The sequence below is a fragment of the Nansenia antarctica genome, assembly GCF_963989245.1.
Source record: "Nansenia antarctica genome assembly, chromosome: 5".
Taxonomy (NCBI): Eukaryota; Metazoa; Chordata; class Actinopteri; order Argentiniformes; family Microstomatidae; genus Nansenia; species Nansenia antarctica.
The window spans coordinates 63,383,805-63,403,437 of record NC_137690.1 but is presented as its reverse complement, the minus strand read 5'-3'; the positions used below and the strand labels follow the sequence as shown (position 1 = coordinate 63,403,437).

General features: G+C 44.1%; 1 protein-coding gene across 1 annotated transcript; it reads right to left on the bottom strand.

The window, feature by feature from the left end:
- Positions 1 to 10,473: 10,473 nt before the first annotated feature.
- LOC308158231 (putative methyltransferase) lies at positions 10,474 to 13,914 on the bottom strand (the record flags this gene model as incomplete). The annotated part of the gene is made up of 6 exons (XM_080531826.1): positions 10,474 to 10,561; positions 10,709 to 10,846; positions 11,211 to 11,314; positions 11,905 to 12,124; positions 12,459 to 12,619; positions 13,804 to 13,914. The coding sequence occupies 6 exons, from the start codon at positions 13,912 to 13,914 to the stop codon at positions 10,474 to 10,476; spliced, it is 822 nt and encodes a 273-aa protein (XP_080387952.1).
- Between the last annotated feature and the right edge of the window lie 5,719 nt (positions 13,915 to 19,633).

Genomic DNA, 19,633 nt, shown 5'->3' with positions numbered 1-19,633 from the left:
CCCTTCGTCTGCTGCCTTACTCAAAGCACATGTGAGCTCCAACCAGGCCTCAACGAGCTCATTCTCAGTCCGGGACTTTAAGCCTTTTCCAGGCCAGGTACTGTGAGTGAGTGAGTGAGTGTGTGTGTGGCCGGCGGGGAGGGAGTATATTTGGGAGGTATATATATATATATAATTTGTATAATAAATGTGTTTGTTCATATTGGATACCGTTGCTGTGTGTTTCGTTGTCTGGTAGCTAATGCTAATGCTAATGCTAATGCTAATGCTAATGCTAATGCTAATGCTAACGATAGTACTGCTAGTCTAAAGGGTTGCTGGCGCCCCCTGCCTGTATCCTCCTGCACTGCCTATTTAGCTCATAGTTAGTTAGATAACCAGCCCTTCCTAAATTCTACAGTCCTTTTAGCTACTCCCTGGTTACAATTAGCATGAACTAATGAATACTTTTCCAATTATTAAATGTCATTCTTTAATGTGGAAAATGTAACTGATAAACATTACACAAAGTAGGATATCAAATTGCTAAGTGTTCCACTGACCTGACCTACATGAGGCAGCATCACTGCCTAGCACAGTTGAAGTTAGAATCTCCTAATTCAACCTGAGCTGGATACAGTGCGCTGCATGATCTTATCATCAAGCATGTGTCAGAAAAAGGAAAATATTAGGCTTGGAAAAAGCTATTACATTTTAAAGCAGTAAGATAATCATAGAAAGTCCTGAGAGCCCAAACATCTTTTGGTGAAAAGCCAAGGTTTTGCAACCTTTCCATGTCTCTGGTGAGATTGAAGTTTTATATGCCTCTATGCTCTCACAGGTCTCTCGGAAAATACATGTTGAATGTCCTTGGGACTCCCTCCTGTATAAACAAAGGATATTTAATACAAATAAAAAATACAGTTGTTTAAAGCATTTAGCACACTGCCCTTGATATGCACTTCTCAGTTTCTCAATGTTAATGATTCTGATTTGTGATTAATTGAACGTTATTGAACCTATTGAGATTTGAAAAGCTGAATGCCTGGCTAATATCCAAATTCAAAGTTACTTCACCGCAGTACTGAGCGCACATGCATCGTGGGTGTATGACTGCTGTGCTGCTCGATTGGCCGTCGACCGAAAATAAGTGGGCTACTGAATGACGGACCGCTGAAATTCGTCAGTTTACAACAAAATTACAAATACATGGAGAGATGAATGCAACTTCACCTAGGTTTGACGCAAATGTATGCCTTCATGTCGCCGCCCTCCCCGTTAGATAGGTGCCACGGGGAGAAAGTTGATTTCGACAAATCATATTCTTTTGATTAATTATTGCAGGGAAGTGTGAAGTTGGTCTCAGAAGATCATGTCTAAATGGATGTGAGAAGTTAGTCGACTCTTCAGTGGAATTTCAAATAGAAACTATGGCAGTGGGTTGTACATCGCTGACAAAACTAGCACTTATCTTGTTTGTGGCAGGTAAGTAATTTAATACACAAGCTATTTCGTATTTGCCATTTTGTTCTTGATATCATATTAGAGGGAACTCTGATTTAATTCGGTGTCCTACGTCTCGGGGGGTTTCACTGTTTCACAACGGAGGACCTTAATTGACCTGACTTGTATTTGTAAAGTTCAATGTAGCAGACTGTATGCATAACTTAACTATTTCATTTATGTATTTATGTTTAATGAAAAATAATACAATTCTACTTCTATAGGCACCAACTCCCAGTTTTATCCGATTATTGTGGGAAATGGGTCATGAGAGGGAAATATGATTTTATACAACATGCTTGGTTCAATAAGCCTCAGTAATCAGTATTCATAGAACTGCACATCCCCTCACAATCCTCAGTGAATATGAAAAAGTATCCCCATGGGTAGAAGGCACTACAGCTGACCAGCATGAATGATCTGTGAGCTGACTGGATTAGGATCCAATGAGAAAGATTAAATCCTAGAAAGGTAGATGTAATCACGAACTCATCTGTATGCATCTGAAATCAGGCTAATCTCCCAAGCTGGCACTCAGTGTAGAATTACCAATTACCATTACACTAGGCAATAGAAGGCTCTCTGTGTCAGGGGACTCACACTTTTTTGTTTCGCTTCGTAGCCTACCTGTATACTCAGCCTATGAATATCCGAATCAATTTACAGCGCCCTCCGGATTTGTTGTGATGAACACGGTGACAAAGTACGCTGTATGTACATCAACCCTGCTGTCTTCTGTAAGGCACAAGTAGAGACTGGAATGGTAGGTTTTTGACCAAGTTTATGACTAGATAGCCTATTGGTTGCACCTGTATCAGAGCCCATCATTATGTGTTCACTGACCCATGTCCATGTGAGTGTGTGGGATAACAAGATGTCAGTATCTCAGGGACCAAACATGTGTGAACTATGCTTAAGATGAACTGAGTCAAGTGCTGACTAAAACAAGTATCTACACAGGAAAAACACAATCGTTTTCAATTCCGTTCTCTGCACTCTTCTTATGCTGCTTAAGATCATCTTTGGAATGAGAAAATGATAACCCTAACCCCAAACAACTAGACTGGTTCAGGTTCCATGCATACCTGACATGTTTTCAGAATTGTTTTTGGATAGCCTACGGCCTTTGTAGACCATTCGAATGAAATACTAGAACAAACACAGTGGTATACAGCCTGTTCATATCAGCACGGTACAGACCTGCTCCATCCATCTTTCTCTCCATCTGGAGACAGACATTCATCAAAACATCCATCCTGGACCATTCAACAGCTTTGAGGTACAGACAGACTCATTCTAGAGTGTTTTTTGTGCTCAGCAGTCTGATGGAACAAGGTTTAGCTTCAAAGGTTGTTTATTTGCCATAAATAAACACATACAAGGCTGAGACTCTGCCAGGCTCCTTTCATTGCAGCAGTAAAACTCAGACCAAACTAAAAGGAGGGTGAATCGTTTGCTGATCAATAACTGGTAGAGTGAGCTGGTTTTATGTTGTTGTTACAAACCTAGAGTACATACATACATACATACATACAGACATACATGCATACATAACAGTACACATGTTAGAGACTATTGCATTGTCATGAGTTATTATAACCAACAGAGTAGGTTTCATTCGCGTTTTTCAAGCTGCTTCCTAGATTGCTGCTTCCCTGATTATTTCCAATGACCACGTTGCAATATGGCAATTAGATGAAGACATCCCTTTCCTTTCGTTATCTTCCCTCCCCTGTTTTGTCTTCCCATGTAGCCTGCGGTCTTCCTTCAGGGACTGGCTGCAGCGTTGTCTATGACAGCATCATCACAGACCTCTGTCTGATGAGGTTCACTCTGGACATGGAGGTGCTGGAGCAGGACCTGTGGTGCGCCTGGCCTCAAACTGTCAAGTGAGTGCGTTCATGACACTTCATCCTTCAATTCCTCAAAACGTCAATGTCATATGCTTCAAAACATTATCCTCACGGTTCCTCCTACCTTACACACAGCCGTAAACATTCTATTGTAATCCACTTTAATGGTTTCTATTACCTACTTTAAACTGTTGTCCACCAGTGTTGTCCTAGTTACTGTGTGTTGTCAGTGGTACAGAGAGACAGTTAGTGATTGGCTCCTTTAAGCTGTGTCAGAGGGGCTTTCTTCCCTCCACATGATTCCTGTGATGAGTCAGACAGACAAGTGAGTGAGTGGGTACACTATGCTCCAGGACTGTGTGACAGTCAGAACAGGGAGATCACCCTGCACTCATGCTGACATGGTTTGTCCATAATGACCTCTCTGGAGAGAGGGAGCTGGTGCTTGACATACTAGTGTATTATTGTGTATGTTTGTTGTTATCATTTCTAGACACGATTATTGACTCCAGCATTGAAGAGAAGAAGGCTCTGTCTTTTATTTGAATCTCATCACGCTGACGAAAGCGTGATAGCGGAAACTAGGCATGATAGCCAAAACGTGTCCCTTTAAGCTACTGATATGCAAGACATGTCTTAATTGAGAGTGCTAGCTGTCGTCTTTTCTTTTTCCATTGAAAGCTATGTGCAGAATCAAATTGCATTTGGCAGAAAAACATGGCAAACTGTTGTGTTGTTGTAGGCTATATCTTTGTTTGGTTGCCCTATGCAAATGATGTTCTAAGATCCCTTTGAGCCCAGTCTTTCTAACGCCTCAAATCTACTCCAGTGCTGTTAGCTTATACTGAACTTAATGGTGTTTAAATGTCTATCACCACAACAGACAAAGAGGGATCCGTCTGCACACATGTCACTGTCACCATGCTCCGCTTGAGTTGGGGGTGTGGGGGAGATATACAGAGAGAGAGAGAGAGAGAGAGAGAGAGAGAGAGAGAGAGAGAGAGAGAGAGAGAGAGAGAGATTGCGATAGAGAAAGAAGGTTGAGAAAGAAAGACATTGAAGAACCCTCGTCGTATTCTAAAATCTCCACATAACCAGCCCCCTTGGTCTTGGCCTCGGCCTTTGGGCACGTATAGCGGGTCTTGTGTAAGGTGACACCTGCACACAGGTGCTGCTAGGTGGCTGTCTGCCATGTGGACACAGAGTGCTACGTGTGTGTTGCCAAGGACAAACACCAGGTCCTAGAGCCTGTCAAGATGTCGCCCGTCATGGCCCGATGCCATCTTTTTTCTCTGTGACAGCCTGCAGTGTTTGGAGACCTGTGATCTTGTTGATCCATGTGAGGTGTTATGAGAAGGCTCATAAAACGGCTGGGCCACAGGAAGGCCCAGACGCCTGATGACACTGATACTGAAGAACAATAAAGCGAACTCTCTGTCTGTCCTCGACGCTCTGTCTTCATAAGGTCAACGCCACAACAAATGAAGACACACAATGGTCCGTCTCGAGGGTTGCCCTTCTTAAAGAGTATGAGGAGGAAAGCGCAAAGCCTAGAATTAAGAATTTGTTTGTCGTCGTCCGTACCTTTTCAAGGGGCACGGCGTGAGTGAGTCTACTCACGTAATGTTTAATCAGCACTTTAAAAGTTCTTCAATCTGTCAGAAGAGAAAGCCTCTAATATAATGAGGTCTAGAGTACTTTTAGTGTGTCCTCTTAGCTGTAATTCTATTCAGTGAAACTTGCAGGTCATTCAGAGTAGCTCCAGAGGTATGGTATGGTACACTGCTGTACTGCGCTGAGGGAATTGCAATGCTGGTATGTGACTCCTCGTTTTGCCAACCCCCAATCACCTAGCTGTCTAGTTATATTTAGCAATGCTAAGTCCACTGGTAATTCTATCTACTAGTTTGCCTATTTCCACTACTCTACATGGACTACAGGCATGAAACTGCCCTATTTCTGATGAGTGGCACTTTTTAGACACCTGAGAGCCCCGTATAATGATTGTTTTTAGGACATGAAGTACATTCTTTGTCATACATACTGTTGCAAAACAAAACACATCACCCTGAATCAGAGAGTAGGTTGCGGTCGGACGATCGGACAAACACAGGCAAGGTGTCTCTTAAACCATCAGTCTCACGTACTGTGTGTCCGTTTAGCCCACATTAATGTGGATCGTAAATTAGTCAGTTAGGCTCATTGGTGAGAAAATGTATATAAATAACAAGTAGGCATCTTCATCCTAATCTAGGTGAGAATGTTTGTCCCATGTACTTTAGAATGGGATCATTGCTAACTACTCTAGAGTCACTGTGTCTTTGTCTCCCCCTGCAGGCCTTATGGGGAGCTGGTCAACTGCACCTACTTTGTGGCCTTGGAGATGGGCTGCTTCTGGCCCAACCAGGTGATAGACCACTTCTTCATGCACATCCACCGGCACTACTTTCACAACTGTGCTCTGACAGGCCGGCTGCTCCACGACCCTCCGATTCACATTCTGGGGCCCTTTATCGCTGTGCCTGTGCTAGTCACCCTGCTCATGACTGTCCTAGTGGTGTGGAGGAGTAAGTGCAGTGAGGGAATTTTGTAGGGGGACAGTCTGACCTCTTGCTTGTACAAGGGTGGACGGAGAATGGGAATAACTGACCAGCAGAGAGATCCTTAACAATCCTAAGATGGTGAAGGTTTGGTTTGATTTCATGGGGACAAGAATCCACTCAGAAGCCTGCTGCCACCGAGTACCTCCAAGCCCTTTTGTGCTCATGAATGGCCTTAGAATTACCAATCAAAACACATATTCCGTGCTATAGTGGTCCACAAATTGGCCAATGGAGAATCGCAGAGTGCACTGAGGAGCAAGGACTACAGTATTGATATAGTGCAGTGGATTCAAGATAATACATTCCTCAAGTCAGGCCAAATGAATGTTATAACTGTACGATAATACCGGTACTATAAAATGTCCCAATTTTAGGAACTGGATGAGACCTTCATGCCCAATTGTCACGTCTGACTCACAAAACATGAATATAGCTCAAACTATATACCGTGTTCCAAGATGTCAATGTCAACGCTACATTCCACAATTGATTAGACGAGCGTGTCGCTATGCATTAGGGATATCAGTTTGACATCCCAACATTAATGATGAAAAAAAAAGAAAAAACGTTACTGTCAGCGTGACCGATTCCCAGTCCCACATGAGGGGGTGTAGAGTTGCCTGTTTTTACCCCGTCAGCCCACACTATGACAGAAATAGCCCTCTCAAGCACTGAGTGCTGCCTATCTTCCTCTATAACTGTCACAAGAGCTAGACTCCTACACCACAGCCCCATGTTCGTCGGTGTGGAAAACAGATCCCATTTTGAAACATTAAAAGAGATATGTGCTATGCACACCAGAGTAGGTGATGGTCCAGAATGAAAGGTTTGAGTTCTCATTTGTATTCACATTCTCAGAGATTCTCCTAAACCTTATGGACAGGCAGACTGCACCAGATAGCCCCTTGGTCTCCCTGGAAAGAGATGAGAAATAAAATGAGCGCTCGTTGACTGACAGCTTCCCTGAGAACAAGTGACAGAGCCTCGTCCGGAGCAGGTTCGCCATAGCAACGGAGTTAGGAGTCTGAATGTAACGATGCTAAATGGACACATGAACACGGCAATATGGCCACTGTCGGGTTTTCCTTGTAGAGGTGATGTGATCTTTAGTGAGCTGAACTGTGCCCATGGCGTTCACACACCACGGACACACACTAGGCCAGATGGCTGAACAGGATGGCCTTGAGAAGAGAGAGGAAATCTTCATTTCAATCTATATACACAGTGAAATATAGATGCATCCCTGAATGGACCTGGGATGCCTATTTAATAGTGTGATATAATGTGTGTTTGGGTGCCTGCTGGTAAGAGAACCCTATGAGATTGCTATAAAGATGGTGTTGTTAAAGTGGAGTCAATAAAAGAAGCAGCAGTTTGTGTGTTATTGCAATTATTCTTTATGATAATAATAACCCTCTCTGTACCACATTCTCTGTGGTATATTCACAAGTTACCATGACTTCTCATGCCTTGTTGCTTCTCACACATACTGTATACCTTCATATCACACACACACACACACACACACACACACACACACACACACACACACACACTGATGTATACATCACCATTCAGTCATGTCAAATACATGTGAAAAAACAAACACGTTTACACACCAAACTGTCATCATTTAGGCTACTGTCAACATTCAATGGAGTTTTCAGTCAGGATATCTACTCTGCTCTCCGAGAGAGTGACAGAATACAATACATTGTCTGAGTTACGGTTTGTTCACCAGTCTGCCGTCTCCTTTCAAAGAAATCCATATCCTTGTCTATCCGTGGCTCTAATGTATTCCTCTCTCTAAAAGGTAAGAACGTAGTCGGCAGGGTGCTGATAACGCCACAGCACTCAAGGTTGTAAAGTGCAGGGAAGACCGAGGGAGCATGGAGAGCCATGCTAATTACCATCTGTTGGAGTGTCCCTGAGAAGCGGTGCACAAACAATGAATAGTAAACCAGAGACACATATAGTATGGAGAGATGGCCCACAGGGATGAATGAGAGACTGCATATGAAAGTGAATGAGAGAGGAGAGATCGGCGGGGGAGGCAGGATCTGTGTCTAATTAGACCCAGTAAGATGGATGTGTCCCGAGGAGGGAGGGTAAACAATCGCTCAACAACCCTGTTATTGCTACGCTGGAGTATGCTAGAGTTCTGCAGTATTCTGCTAGCCCACAAGACACCAATGGGAAAGATATATGGGAAAGTCTGGACATCAAACGGTGTATCACATCTTTTGTCATGGAAAAGATGCTCAATTATTGAAATGCTCATTAAGATTCAGTGGATCCTGGCAATGGATGATCAACAGGTGACACCGTACCAACAGGACTGTTGGCACAGGTTTTTCAATGAGATGCCAGCTTTGGGGTGAAACAACAACATTAGACTATAGAATATTTTATTACAGCTAATAAAAAATCCATAGTCTGGTTGGGTCCTACCGTGGAGCTTCTGCTTATTAATGCTTAAAGGTCCAGTATGTTGATTTGAGCTTTTTACATTTCATCTTCTGTATTCTGGTCACACTAGTAGCACAACTAACCCTTCTAACCCTACTTCTAACCCTACACTACATCCTGAGGACATTCAGGCCTGAAGTTTTGTGAGGACACTTACGAAACAACATGAGCTCAGCTATTAATAGCTCATCTTCCAATGCTAACCCTCGGTCCCAAACCAAACCTGTCTACTCTGTAACACAAAGCCCCTCCAGGCTCCCCTCTGGCCCCCGACTCCCCATAACAATCTGAGCACTGCTGCTGTCTGCTGGGCTTGTCGGCTCATTAAGACACTCCCAAACACGGGGCTCCAACCTCATACAGACAAACAACAAATGGCCCAGTAATAAAACGTACAGAAACTCTATTCCTCTGAGATTAGAGAGGGGAGACTGTATAGCACATGCTCTATATGACATTTCAGGGAAAGGGAAATATTACAAACGCAGTTTAGTTTCAGTAAAAGCCACTTCAATGGAAGATTGGATTTCTGTCTCTCTCTGTCTCTCTGTCTCTCTCTCTCTGTCTCTCTCTCTCTCTCTCTCTCTCTCTCTCTGTCTCTCTGTCTCTCTGTCTCTCTCTCTCTCTCTCTCTCTCTCTCCACTTCTATCTTTCTGTCTCTCTCTGTACAGCAGAACAAGTAGACATGAAGAGCCATCAGACTGCCACAGCTGTGCCACTTGTAGAGATGTTGCAGACTGGCGACACTAATATGACTAATCAGGGATACGCCACTTAAAGAGGACATCTACAGGTACTTAACTCCAATTACTGCTCTTTAACTGCTGATCAAGCTTAATTAAGAAAAACAGGCCAGAGTGCCTGTGCTGTTTCACAGGATCTGAACAGCATTTGCCTTTAAAGAAAACCCCAAAAAAGACCAATGGACTCGGCAATGGTCTTACACTTCAGTGAATTCCACTAAACCCTGCTGAGGGAAACAGCAAAAAGCAAATGTGTCATTTTTAGGACATTTGTCCAACAGAAACAAATCCCCCCAGCCCCCCAGAAAAAATAATAATAAAAATAAAAACACCAAGGGTGATAGAGCATTCCAAACCGTGGCCCCCAAGCTTTGGAATGCTCTGCCCTTGGATCTTAGATCAGCTGGCTCGGTCGAGGTTTTTTAAAAAAAACAGCTAAAGACTGTGTTGTATAGACAGGCTTTTGGATAGCCCCAGGGGCTTGTCTTTCTGTGTCCTGTTGATGCTGTTGTACACCTGCTGTTTTGCCTGTTTACCTGCTGTGGCTTTCACTCTTGTATTATGTTTTATTGTGTTTTTCCTTGTTATGGAAAGCACTTTGTGACCCTTGGTCTGGGAAGGGTGCTCTAAATACATTTTACTTACTTACTTACCTTGAGCCCTAGAGCAATCCCTGTATGTAACACTTATTCTACAAAACATAGTGTGGAAGTAGATAAAATGTTTATTTTAGTTGAAAATGACCTTTGTGGATACACTTAGGTAAATGCCCAATGTGGTCATGGCTATGGAGTCTGCAGTCTCTCTGGGCCGATGTGTGATTCCTGTTCTACTATTGTACTTGACCCAGTAATAGAACCATCAGGGACATTTGACTGCATCCTGCTCTGATATTTACATTAAGTTACATTTAAAAAGCGAACTGTATTACAGTACCAGTCTGACTACTGCCAGCCGTTATACCAGCAGTTCCTAACGTGTCCAGGTGAGGTCACCATTAAACCGTGGATCCCAGTCAACCATTGAGGCAGTGACAGTTCCTCTCACTTTCTCATGGTCAACATGGTCTCATGGTAACGGATGAAAAATAACGAGAAAGAAATTAGATGATCAGAGGGATTTTTGTTAAGAGAGCTTTATTTAAGTGGTGGTTACCGTTACACCTACTTTGCTACATTGCCATCCGTTGAAGGGAGTCATTCAAAGTTCAAAGTTCACAGAGTAACTTTCATGACCGCTAGTCTGCTTCATACCTGCATCATACCTCATAACTCTATCAGTGGTTCCAATACCAACGCCACATGGGCACGCCATCCTTTCAGCTTATGGTTTGCGGGCCAACCAGTAGAAATACTTCACCGCCACGATGACTTCTGTGTCTGGGGAAGACACTCCCATAGCAGACAACAACCTAGGACAGAGGAGGAGGAAGAGGATGAACTGAGTGAGATACAGTCCAACTAATGATCTGTAGTAGTATGCTTCTAATGAGGCCTCTTTTCTCTTTCTAAAAAAAAAAAAAAAAAAAACACTCAATGCTTAATACACTGAAGCTCACCTGCCCCTAAATTCCTGGGAGAGCCTTGAAGCCTCTGCTGCATCCTTGTCCACTAGGGCCTGGTAGGTGGAGAACGTCTCCACCATCCCGATGTATCCATCCAGAGGCATCGCTCGCCTCGCCCGTAGACACTCATGCCTGGATAGACCCATAACCCACACACAAGACTGGTCGAACGGTGCTTACATCACTGGATGCTGGTGGATGGAGAAACGTGGGGGGGGGGGGGGGGGACAGGCTCATCGCAACGGACGGAACGTAACAAGAAACGGCATCAAACACATCTTGACCGAGTGTTTGATACCCATTCCTAATTCTGCTCCGATCCCTTACAATGAACCTGTCCTCTCTCTATGTATTCCTTCCACCAGCCTCCACTGACATAGACACACATACTGTACACGGACACAGAGCTAGAATGATAGCTATGGAGTCTGCAGTCTCTCTGGGCCGACGTGTGATAAGACTAGAATGACGGATGTCATCCTCCAAGAGCGCTTACCACTCCTTGTCGAGGTATTGGCATGACGCGTACATCTGTTTGTAGAGTAAGATGGTCTTCGGTCCCAGGTGGGCACTGCGGTATGGCTGCAGGGCGTCGTAGAACTGTGAGGGAGATGAATAAGAATGGTCTTCTGAAGTTACAGTATGAAGTCCCTATGTCTACAGTGGTCTCTGTGGCTGTGTCAAAAGAGAGAGAGAGAGACACTCATGTACACGGTAAAGGACAAACTCACGGTGTCATAACACATTGTACATTACATGGGGGACATTTATATGAATACAGAATATAATGGCTCTGATACATAGGGTATGTGTATATGTATGTATAATGAATGCTGTTTATGTCCCTCTGGAAAGCCCTCCCCAACCACATCAGACAGGCCAACACCCTCCCAACATTTAAACAGGCCCTCAAAACCCACCTCTTCAAGCCAGTTAACCCTCTCCCCCTAATCTTCCCATGTGTCCCCAGCACTACCTTAATTATACCCCTATACTTTCTTTCTCTATTTCTTTCTCGTTTATTTGTATTATTACTACTCGATCTTTTCAGTTTGTAAAGCGTCTTTGAGTGTCTAGAAAAGCGCTATATAATTCTATTGTATTATTATTATTATTATTATTATTATTATTATTATTATTATGATTTATTCGTGACATCATTGATGGACTGGTGTAGGCTGTGCTCTGACCTCCTGGCAGATGACATTGAGAGCGGTGCTGGTGGAGAGCGCTCCGTACTCCAGCTCCATGTCCAGGGTGTAGCTGAGGACAGCCAGGCAGCCTCCGGGCTTCAGCAGCCTGTCTGCCTCCTGGAGGAACCGCGGCTGGTCGAACCAGTGTGCTGCCGTCATGGAGGTCACCAAGTCCACCTCGCCCTCGGCAAACGGCAACTCCTCCGCTGGACACTGTCTGTGTTGTTTATCACACAGCACAGGATTTAAAACAGTTATAGTGAGGTATAAGATTAGTGGGAAGTTAATGATAATAATAATATAACATATATGCTATTTAACATTGCAGTGAGTGCATACATTTTATACATTCGGTATATATGGTCCCAGCGGGAATCAAACCCACAACCTGAGCATTGTTAGCACCATCCTCTACCAACTGAACCATAGAGGACCACCATGATAAGAAACCACTCGAGTCCCTCATATGTGACTTGAGGTAGCTTGCATGAGTGTGGCGCATGGCGCTGCTACTACCTACGTCGAACCCCCTGCCTCCTGCCGCTGCTGACCTGTAAGAGACATTTGAGGCGTTGCCATTGGCTAGAGCCACCTCCAGCTGGGCGGGGCTGATGTCTGTACCGACCACCTGGGTGAAGTGTGGGGCCAATAGAACTGTCCCCTGTCCTGAGCCACAGCCCACATCCACTGCTAGGTCAAATGGCCTTCCTCTCTGAAAAGACAGCAATCAGAGCAATCACAAAAATATGTCACAGAATTATATGTGTTTACATTTCCACTAGAAAAGTCAACAGTATTCTTTAACCCTCCGGTTAGGTTCGATAAGGATTTAAGTTCTCAGTCAAATTGATCCAGTACTTCATATAAGCCACCAAATATATATTTTTCCTTAATGACCATCAAGTCACACCTACCATGATAACAAATATCTAGATGTGTTATCTTTGTTTTGTTCCATACAGACCATATTTGTCTTATATTTATCGTAAAAATAAATAAATTAATAATAATAAAAATAATAAACAATATACATATAAATAAGCATACCATTTCCAACCATTTTATGCTATAATCATGGACATAGTGTGAATTTATTTTTATTTGTTATTAAGATAAACAAATGAAATGCTGACTTAATGTATTTGACATTTTGTGACATCTTGTGGGACCTGGGACTTTTCTATGATTTTAGCAGGCACTGTGACTTTCATAAGGGGATGGGGTGTGGGGACCACTCACTTTCAACCTGGATGAGTTCTAATGGTCAGGGATGGTTTCTACATTGTACTCAGGCACCTCTTCCCCAATCTAACTGTCATGGTCAAAGAGGCTCTTTAGCACTTCACTGACTGAAAGTCTTTTACTAATGTTTCAAGAGAGAACAAACTGTTCTCTTGTACAGGTAGTGTGTCCGCAACTCCGCATTTGCAGATGCATGTGTGTGTGTGTGTGTGTGTGTGTGTGTGTGTGTGTGTGTGTAGGTGGGTGTGTGGGTGGTGTGCGTGCGTGCGTGTGTGCAGTTATGCGAGAGATGAAGTCGGTATATTTTGGGCAAGAACACAACAAACCCTATTCACTTTAGCTAGCCGTTCATATTGACCCAGAACATCATCTAAGCTTTTAAATTATTTTGTATTACTTTATATATTAGATGACAGCTCACATTGAAAAGAAATAATTATAGTTAAATAGAATTCCAAGTGATGTCAAACTCAATTTCAACTGCAACCTAACAGGAGGGTTACGCTTTGGGGCTCACACAGTCAAAGAGTGATCAGCCTTTACCCAGTCAATCCGTAGGCTATACAATTTTAGGCTATACAATTTTCACTGAGTTGCACCTTATCCACAAGGACAAAGAAAGTGAGAGCTACAGCAGAGCCTCACAGACCCTACCTTTTCCTCCAGGTACCCTAGGATCTCTGTGATCAGTTTGTGTGGAGGGGACACCCGGTACTTCTGGTAGTAGGAGGCCTGCTGTTTTCCCTCAAAGCGCCTGTGAGCCATGATCCCTGCTAAGAGAGTGAGATAGACAGCTCTGAGGGGACTAACTAACTGACTGACTGACTGACTGACTGACTGACTACCTTTGCTCTCACATTGCTCTCAGCCTGGGAGGTTGTTCATTAACCTATAGGGTCGGGAGTTATCAAGCCTCTATCAAGCAACTCACAGCTCTTACTCACAGCTCCTTTCAAGCAGCTTGACCTAAAACAAATGGAAATTGCTTTCCTACATTAGTCTGAGATGCCACCACCGTTGGTGCAGTGGTGCACTTACTGTGGAGGACAGCAGGGGGCACTAACAGATTAAGGTATTGCAAGCTGAAAGAGCTGAAAGAGCTGGGCTGCATGGTGAACGTTAGTGCATGTTAGTGAGTTTGTGTATTGTCTCCAGCTATGTCTGTCTGTCTGTGAAGGACATTAAAGCCTTGCCAGGACCAGAATGCTGAGCCACCCGTTGCAGTACAGACAGTCATCAGACAGCAGCAGTTTGGGACTGAGCTGTAATGTCCCCTCATGGCAGTCAAATCACAGTGTGCTGTAGCTCTGCTCTCCAGGAGAACACTTATAAGATCCACTAATAAGAAAATGAAAAAAGCAGATCCTCCTGGGCACAACTTGGCAGAGACAGAAGATACATTGCAACTATCTTCTAATAGAGGAAAGTGAATATCGGAAATCAAAAGTGGCAGTAGATTGATAAATGAGGGTGATTTAAGGGAAGAAGTGCTTGGTAGGCCCAGAGTGGTATATTAGAAGAGTGGCAGCAATGAAATGATGTATTTGGGTGGGGCTAACACGACTTCAGACAGGGAAAAGGGTAAAATGAAAAATAGGCATAATAAGTTTCAGCCCCAAACCGTCATGCCTAATCTCAGGTAAAAAATACAACTACCACACACTTCTCTCCAATTCTCTCTCTTGAATTGGTTGAACCACACAACTTTCAGTATAACTACGAAGTTCCTAGGTTGAAATGGCAGTATCTATTCAGTTCGAGAAATGTCATCGAAGCAAAAATGTGTCAGACTGGGCTAGGCAAGCAAACGGTTGCCTGGCAACTTGCTCCAATACGTTTGTGTGAAGGGACTATTTGAGTCTCCACAGGTATTAGCCAATTAAAAAAATGGTCCCCATTCATTGGCGCCACTCCTCTCGTAATAAACCACTCTGGGTCGACCTATCCCTGTCATTAGGCTGCGACCACTCATCTGTGCCTCTACTACAGTGTGCGTTACTTAACAGATGTGCCCGCGGCAGAATGAAAGAAAAGGTACTTCAATGGAACAAAGTAGCTCTATAGACAGGCCTGCTGCTGGCCAATGATGGGTTAGGCTTTTTTCACCCAATCATCAGACATTGATCTGCTCGGTCCACTGATCAATACCGGCCTTCAGATGGTGTTTGTTTGGTATTCTGTCAGTAGCGCCAGGGCCTGGACCTCTGGACCTCTGGGCCACCATCGCCAGTCCGCTGTGATCAAATCAATCATCCCTGATCAGATCCGTCAGCACTGCGACCTCAGACCCTGTGCTGCTGAGAGGGAAAGGGTTGGGATGTGTGGGTGTGATTCAAGCCTGAATGACAGGCTTAGGACAGGCGACATTACTTGTCACACGGGAACACATGTTTACCCAGACATAACCGATTTCTTACACAGACATATGACTCTCTCTTCTCGCACATGATACAAAGCTTGTGGACTATCACACATGCACATGCACAGGCACATGCACCCTCTCTCTCTCTCTCTCTCTCTCTGACACATGCATGCACACGCATACACACACACACACACACGCACACACGTATGCACGCACACACACACACACATACACACACACATACACACACACACACGATGGTATGTCATACAGCACTGTATCGTTAGAGTACTGTTAAGTGAATGTACATTGATCTGCCTGTCAAGTACAACTGTGTACTATGGTTAAATAACTGTCATCATTTGGAGCGGTGCATTGTAATGAATAAGCATTATTACCATACACTCACCGAACACTTAATTAGGAACACTATACTAATGCTGGGTAGGGCCTCCCTTTCCTCTCAAAACAGCCTAAATTCCTTGCGGCATTGATTCCACAAGATGTTGGAAACATTCCTTTGAGATTCTGGTTCATGATGACATGATTGCATGATTGCATTGAGCAATCCCTGCAGATTTTTCGGGTGCACTTTCAAGCTGTCAATCTCCCGTTCTACGACATCCCAAAGGTGTTCTATTGGATTCAAATCCGGTGACTGGGAAGGCCACTGAACAACACTGAACTCATTGTCATGTTCATGAAAGCAGTTTGAGATGACTTTTGCTTTGTGACATGGTGCATTATCATGCTGGAAGTAGCCATTAGAAGATTGAAAAAAGTTGTAGGGTGTCAGCCTCTTTTCTCACTCTGCGCAGAACATGGAATGAATACCATTAAAGAACAAAGAGGGCCCAGCGTGTCACCCATTCACTACTTCACAGTGACAGGAATCCATAACTATTATTAGCTGAATATCCAATGTGCATACAATCACTTTAAAATGACGTAAATCCAGAATAATATCCCGTCAAGGTATAGCATGCATAGAACTTCAGATGAATAAATAACAAATAAATAGATAAATCATATTATTGTCATTGTACTTCTATCCCCCCCATCCTCTTAAAGACGGCCACAGAAATGTCATGGCATTTGGAATGTGGCACCTATTCACCGTCGGAGAAATCACTGTGTTTTTTATTGTAATGACTTAGAACAGCATTCACAGGTCCAACTGAATTATCCAGTATGTGCTTCTTGTGAGCTGGTTATTGGCTACATTCCAGTCTCACCCATTCTGATTGTGTCCAAGGTATGTTACGGATCGTATGAAGAGAGATGGAAAATGATATCGCTTACAATGAGTCTTCATCCTGACTGATGGGGAAGTTTAATGGAGTTGCGACAGCCGGTGGTATTCTTAGTTCTGTGCGATGGAGAGAGTGCAGAGAGAGAGAGTGTGTGTGTGTGTGTGTGTGTGTGGGGGGGGGGGGGGTGGCGGCGGGCATTGACTTGAAAATCCGATTTCCTGGCAGATTTCGAAGCAAGGAGAAACAGATATGGGATCAAGATAGGGGCTAGAGAGAGAAAGAGAGATAGAGAGAAAGAGAGAAAGAGAGAGAGAGAGAGAGAGAGAGAGGGAGGGAGAGAGAAAGAGACAGAGAGAGAGAAAGAGACAGAGAGAGAGGGAGGGAGGGAGAGAGAAAGAGACAGAGAGAGAGAAAGAGACAGAGATAGAGGGAGGGAGAGAGAGAGGGAGGAGGAGAGAGAGGGAGGGAGGAGGAGAGAGAGGGAGGGAGGAGGAGAGAGAGGGAGGGAGGAGGAGAGAGAGGGAGGGAGATGGAGTCTCTTCTTTGAGATTGGATTTTTAGCGTATAGTACAATAAGCTACAGGAGAGTTGTTAAAAAAAAACAGATAAAGAACAAACCTCACCCCAAAAGTACTCCAAAAACATGATCAAGTTGTACCTTGAGGGTGTACAGACAATGTTAGTGGTTTTAGCAGCACCATGCACTCACTTTGATGTAGATTATTCGGACCCTCTGAGAATTTAGATAGATATTGGATTTAATGATGGAAATGGATTAAACAGATTACATTAAAGGCCAGTCTAATTGAACCAATTTATCTTGATTCTGCCAGTTTCAGATAAATGATGAGAAATATAAGTGTGTGTGTGTGTGTGTGTGTGTGTGTGTACGTGCGTGCATGTGTGTGTGCGTGTGTGTATCTGTGTGTGTATCTGTGTGTGTGTGTGAGTGTGTGTGTGTGTGTGAGTGTGTGTGTGTGAGTGTGTGTGTGTGTGTGTGTGTGTGTGTGTGTGTGTGTGTGTGTGTGTGTGCGTGCGTGCGTGTGTGCGTTTGTATGCGTGTGTGTTCATTCATATGAACAAGTGGCTATTGGGTCCGGTTCACTGGTTTTGGAACTGTCATAAAGTTTTAGTTTGATCGTTGCTCATCCTTTACCACCTCGACCAATAGAGGGTCCACTAGAGGGTCCACGCTGATGGAAACCAGCTGAAAGGAGCGTGACGCTGTGACCTTTCTCTATGACCTCGTTAGTGGGGAAACCTTGTTAGGCCCACAGGTTTAATTACCGCTCAGAGCAGCGGAATGGCAATCAGAGAGGAATTGGTGTCCCTGTTGGTCAGAGACACAGATCAATGACCTATAGGGACAGACCAGTGGGAGACAAAGAGGAGCAGGACCTTTCAGGACCTTTCACACACACACACGCACACACACACACACACACACACACACGCACACACACACACACACACACACACACACACACACACACACACGCACACACACACGCACACACGCACACACACACACACACACGCACACACACACACACACACACACGCAGAAAGGGATTTACATTCTCTCAAATCAACATTACAATATTGATTGACTAATTGACAGCATAGTGTCAATACTGCTGACAGATCCAATGACATGTCACTGATGTGTGAAGAGCTCTGTTAGTCCCACTCTATGCCACCATCTCACTATCTATCTATCTATCTATCTATCTAACACGTGTACAGTTATCAGACAGCAATACTCTCCTACAGCAGAGAGTACAACAGCTGTAGACGACTAGCAATTGACCGGGTACCACAATACTGTATCATAGCACGCTTAACATTTCACCTGCTATCAAGTAAAGGGAACTGATTGGACATTGATTTTCCGTAATGTCCATCTATTTATTCTAGACCTGGGATAAGCAACCGTCACCTGAGACACTAGGGAAGCACTGCCATGACATTTTCCTTCAGGTTTATATTGAAATTCTCACTCAATTCTTGAGGAGCCAGTTACAACAGAGATAAATACAAATAAATACAGTATACAAATAAAGCAGTGTGTCATATCTCCACTAGTATGAAGCCAATTTGGTAACAAGCCTTTGATTATATCCAATCCGACTTTCCACATGTATACCCTTTACTCTGTTGCAAGGGCTTGTTTGTTTTTAATTCTAGCGCATATGCTAACAGTACAACTGAGGTTCAGTACAGTACTGTAGCTACCATGTGGCTACCATTAGCTTATAGCAAAAAAAAAATAGTTTCTCTTTTCACCGGGTGCTTTTTTTTCTCACATTCATTTCCCTCCTCCCCCATCCGCCATGGGTTGCCATGACGATTTGCCGGTAGTCACAGCAACGGTGGGGGCAGACAGTTTTTTCGCGAGGTGAGATAGATAGAACCTCCCAGAGAGTTCCTGGCACACAGGTACCTCAACAGCCTTCACAGGTACAGCAGGCATACGCCAGCCTAGCCTAGAGGGCTTAGAGGAAGAGAGCGGGCCGTGCGAGTGGAGAAAAGGAGGTCAGTGTATGTAGAACATATGATAGAACTCAATGACGGTCAACCAGCCTTTCTCTCTGTATCATTCGATGTTGTTTGTTTTAGACACTGCTTAGTGCTACCCCCCCCCCCCCCACCCTCCCCACCCTCCCCCCTCCACCCTCTACCCGAGCCCTGGCCTTGGTCCTGGCCCTGGCTCAGTAACCTTGCTGGGTGACATGGATACCTCTATTGGGAGAGGAGTCTAATCATAGCTACGCTATATCTCTCCTCCCTATCTTTTCCCATTCCTGCCCCAAACATTACGATGACTGCTGGGGCTAAGACTAGCGTGACTGTGTGGTGTGGTATT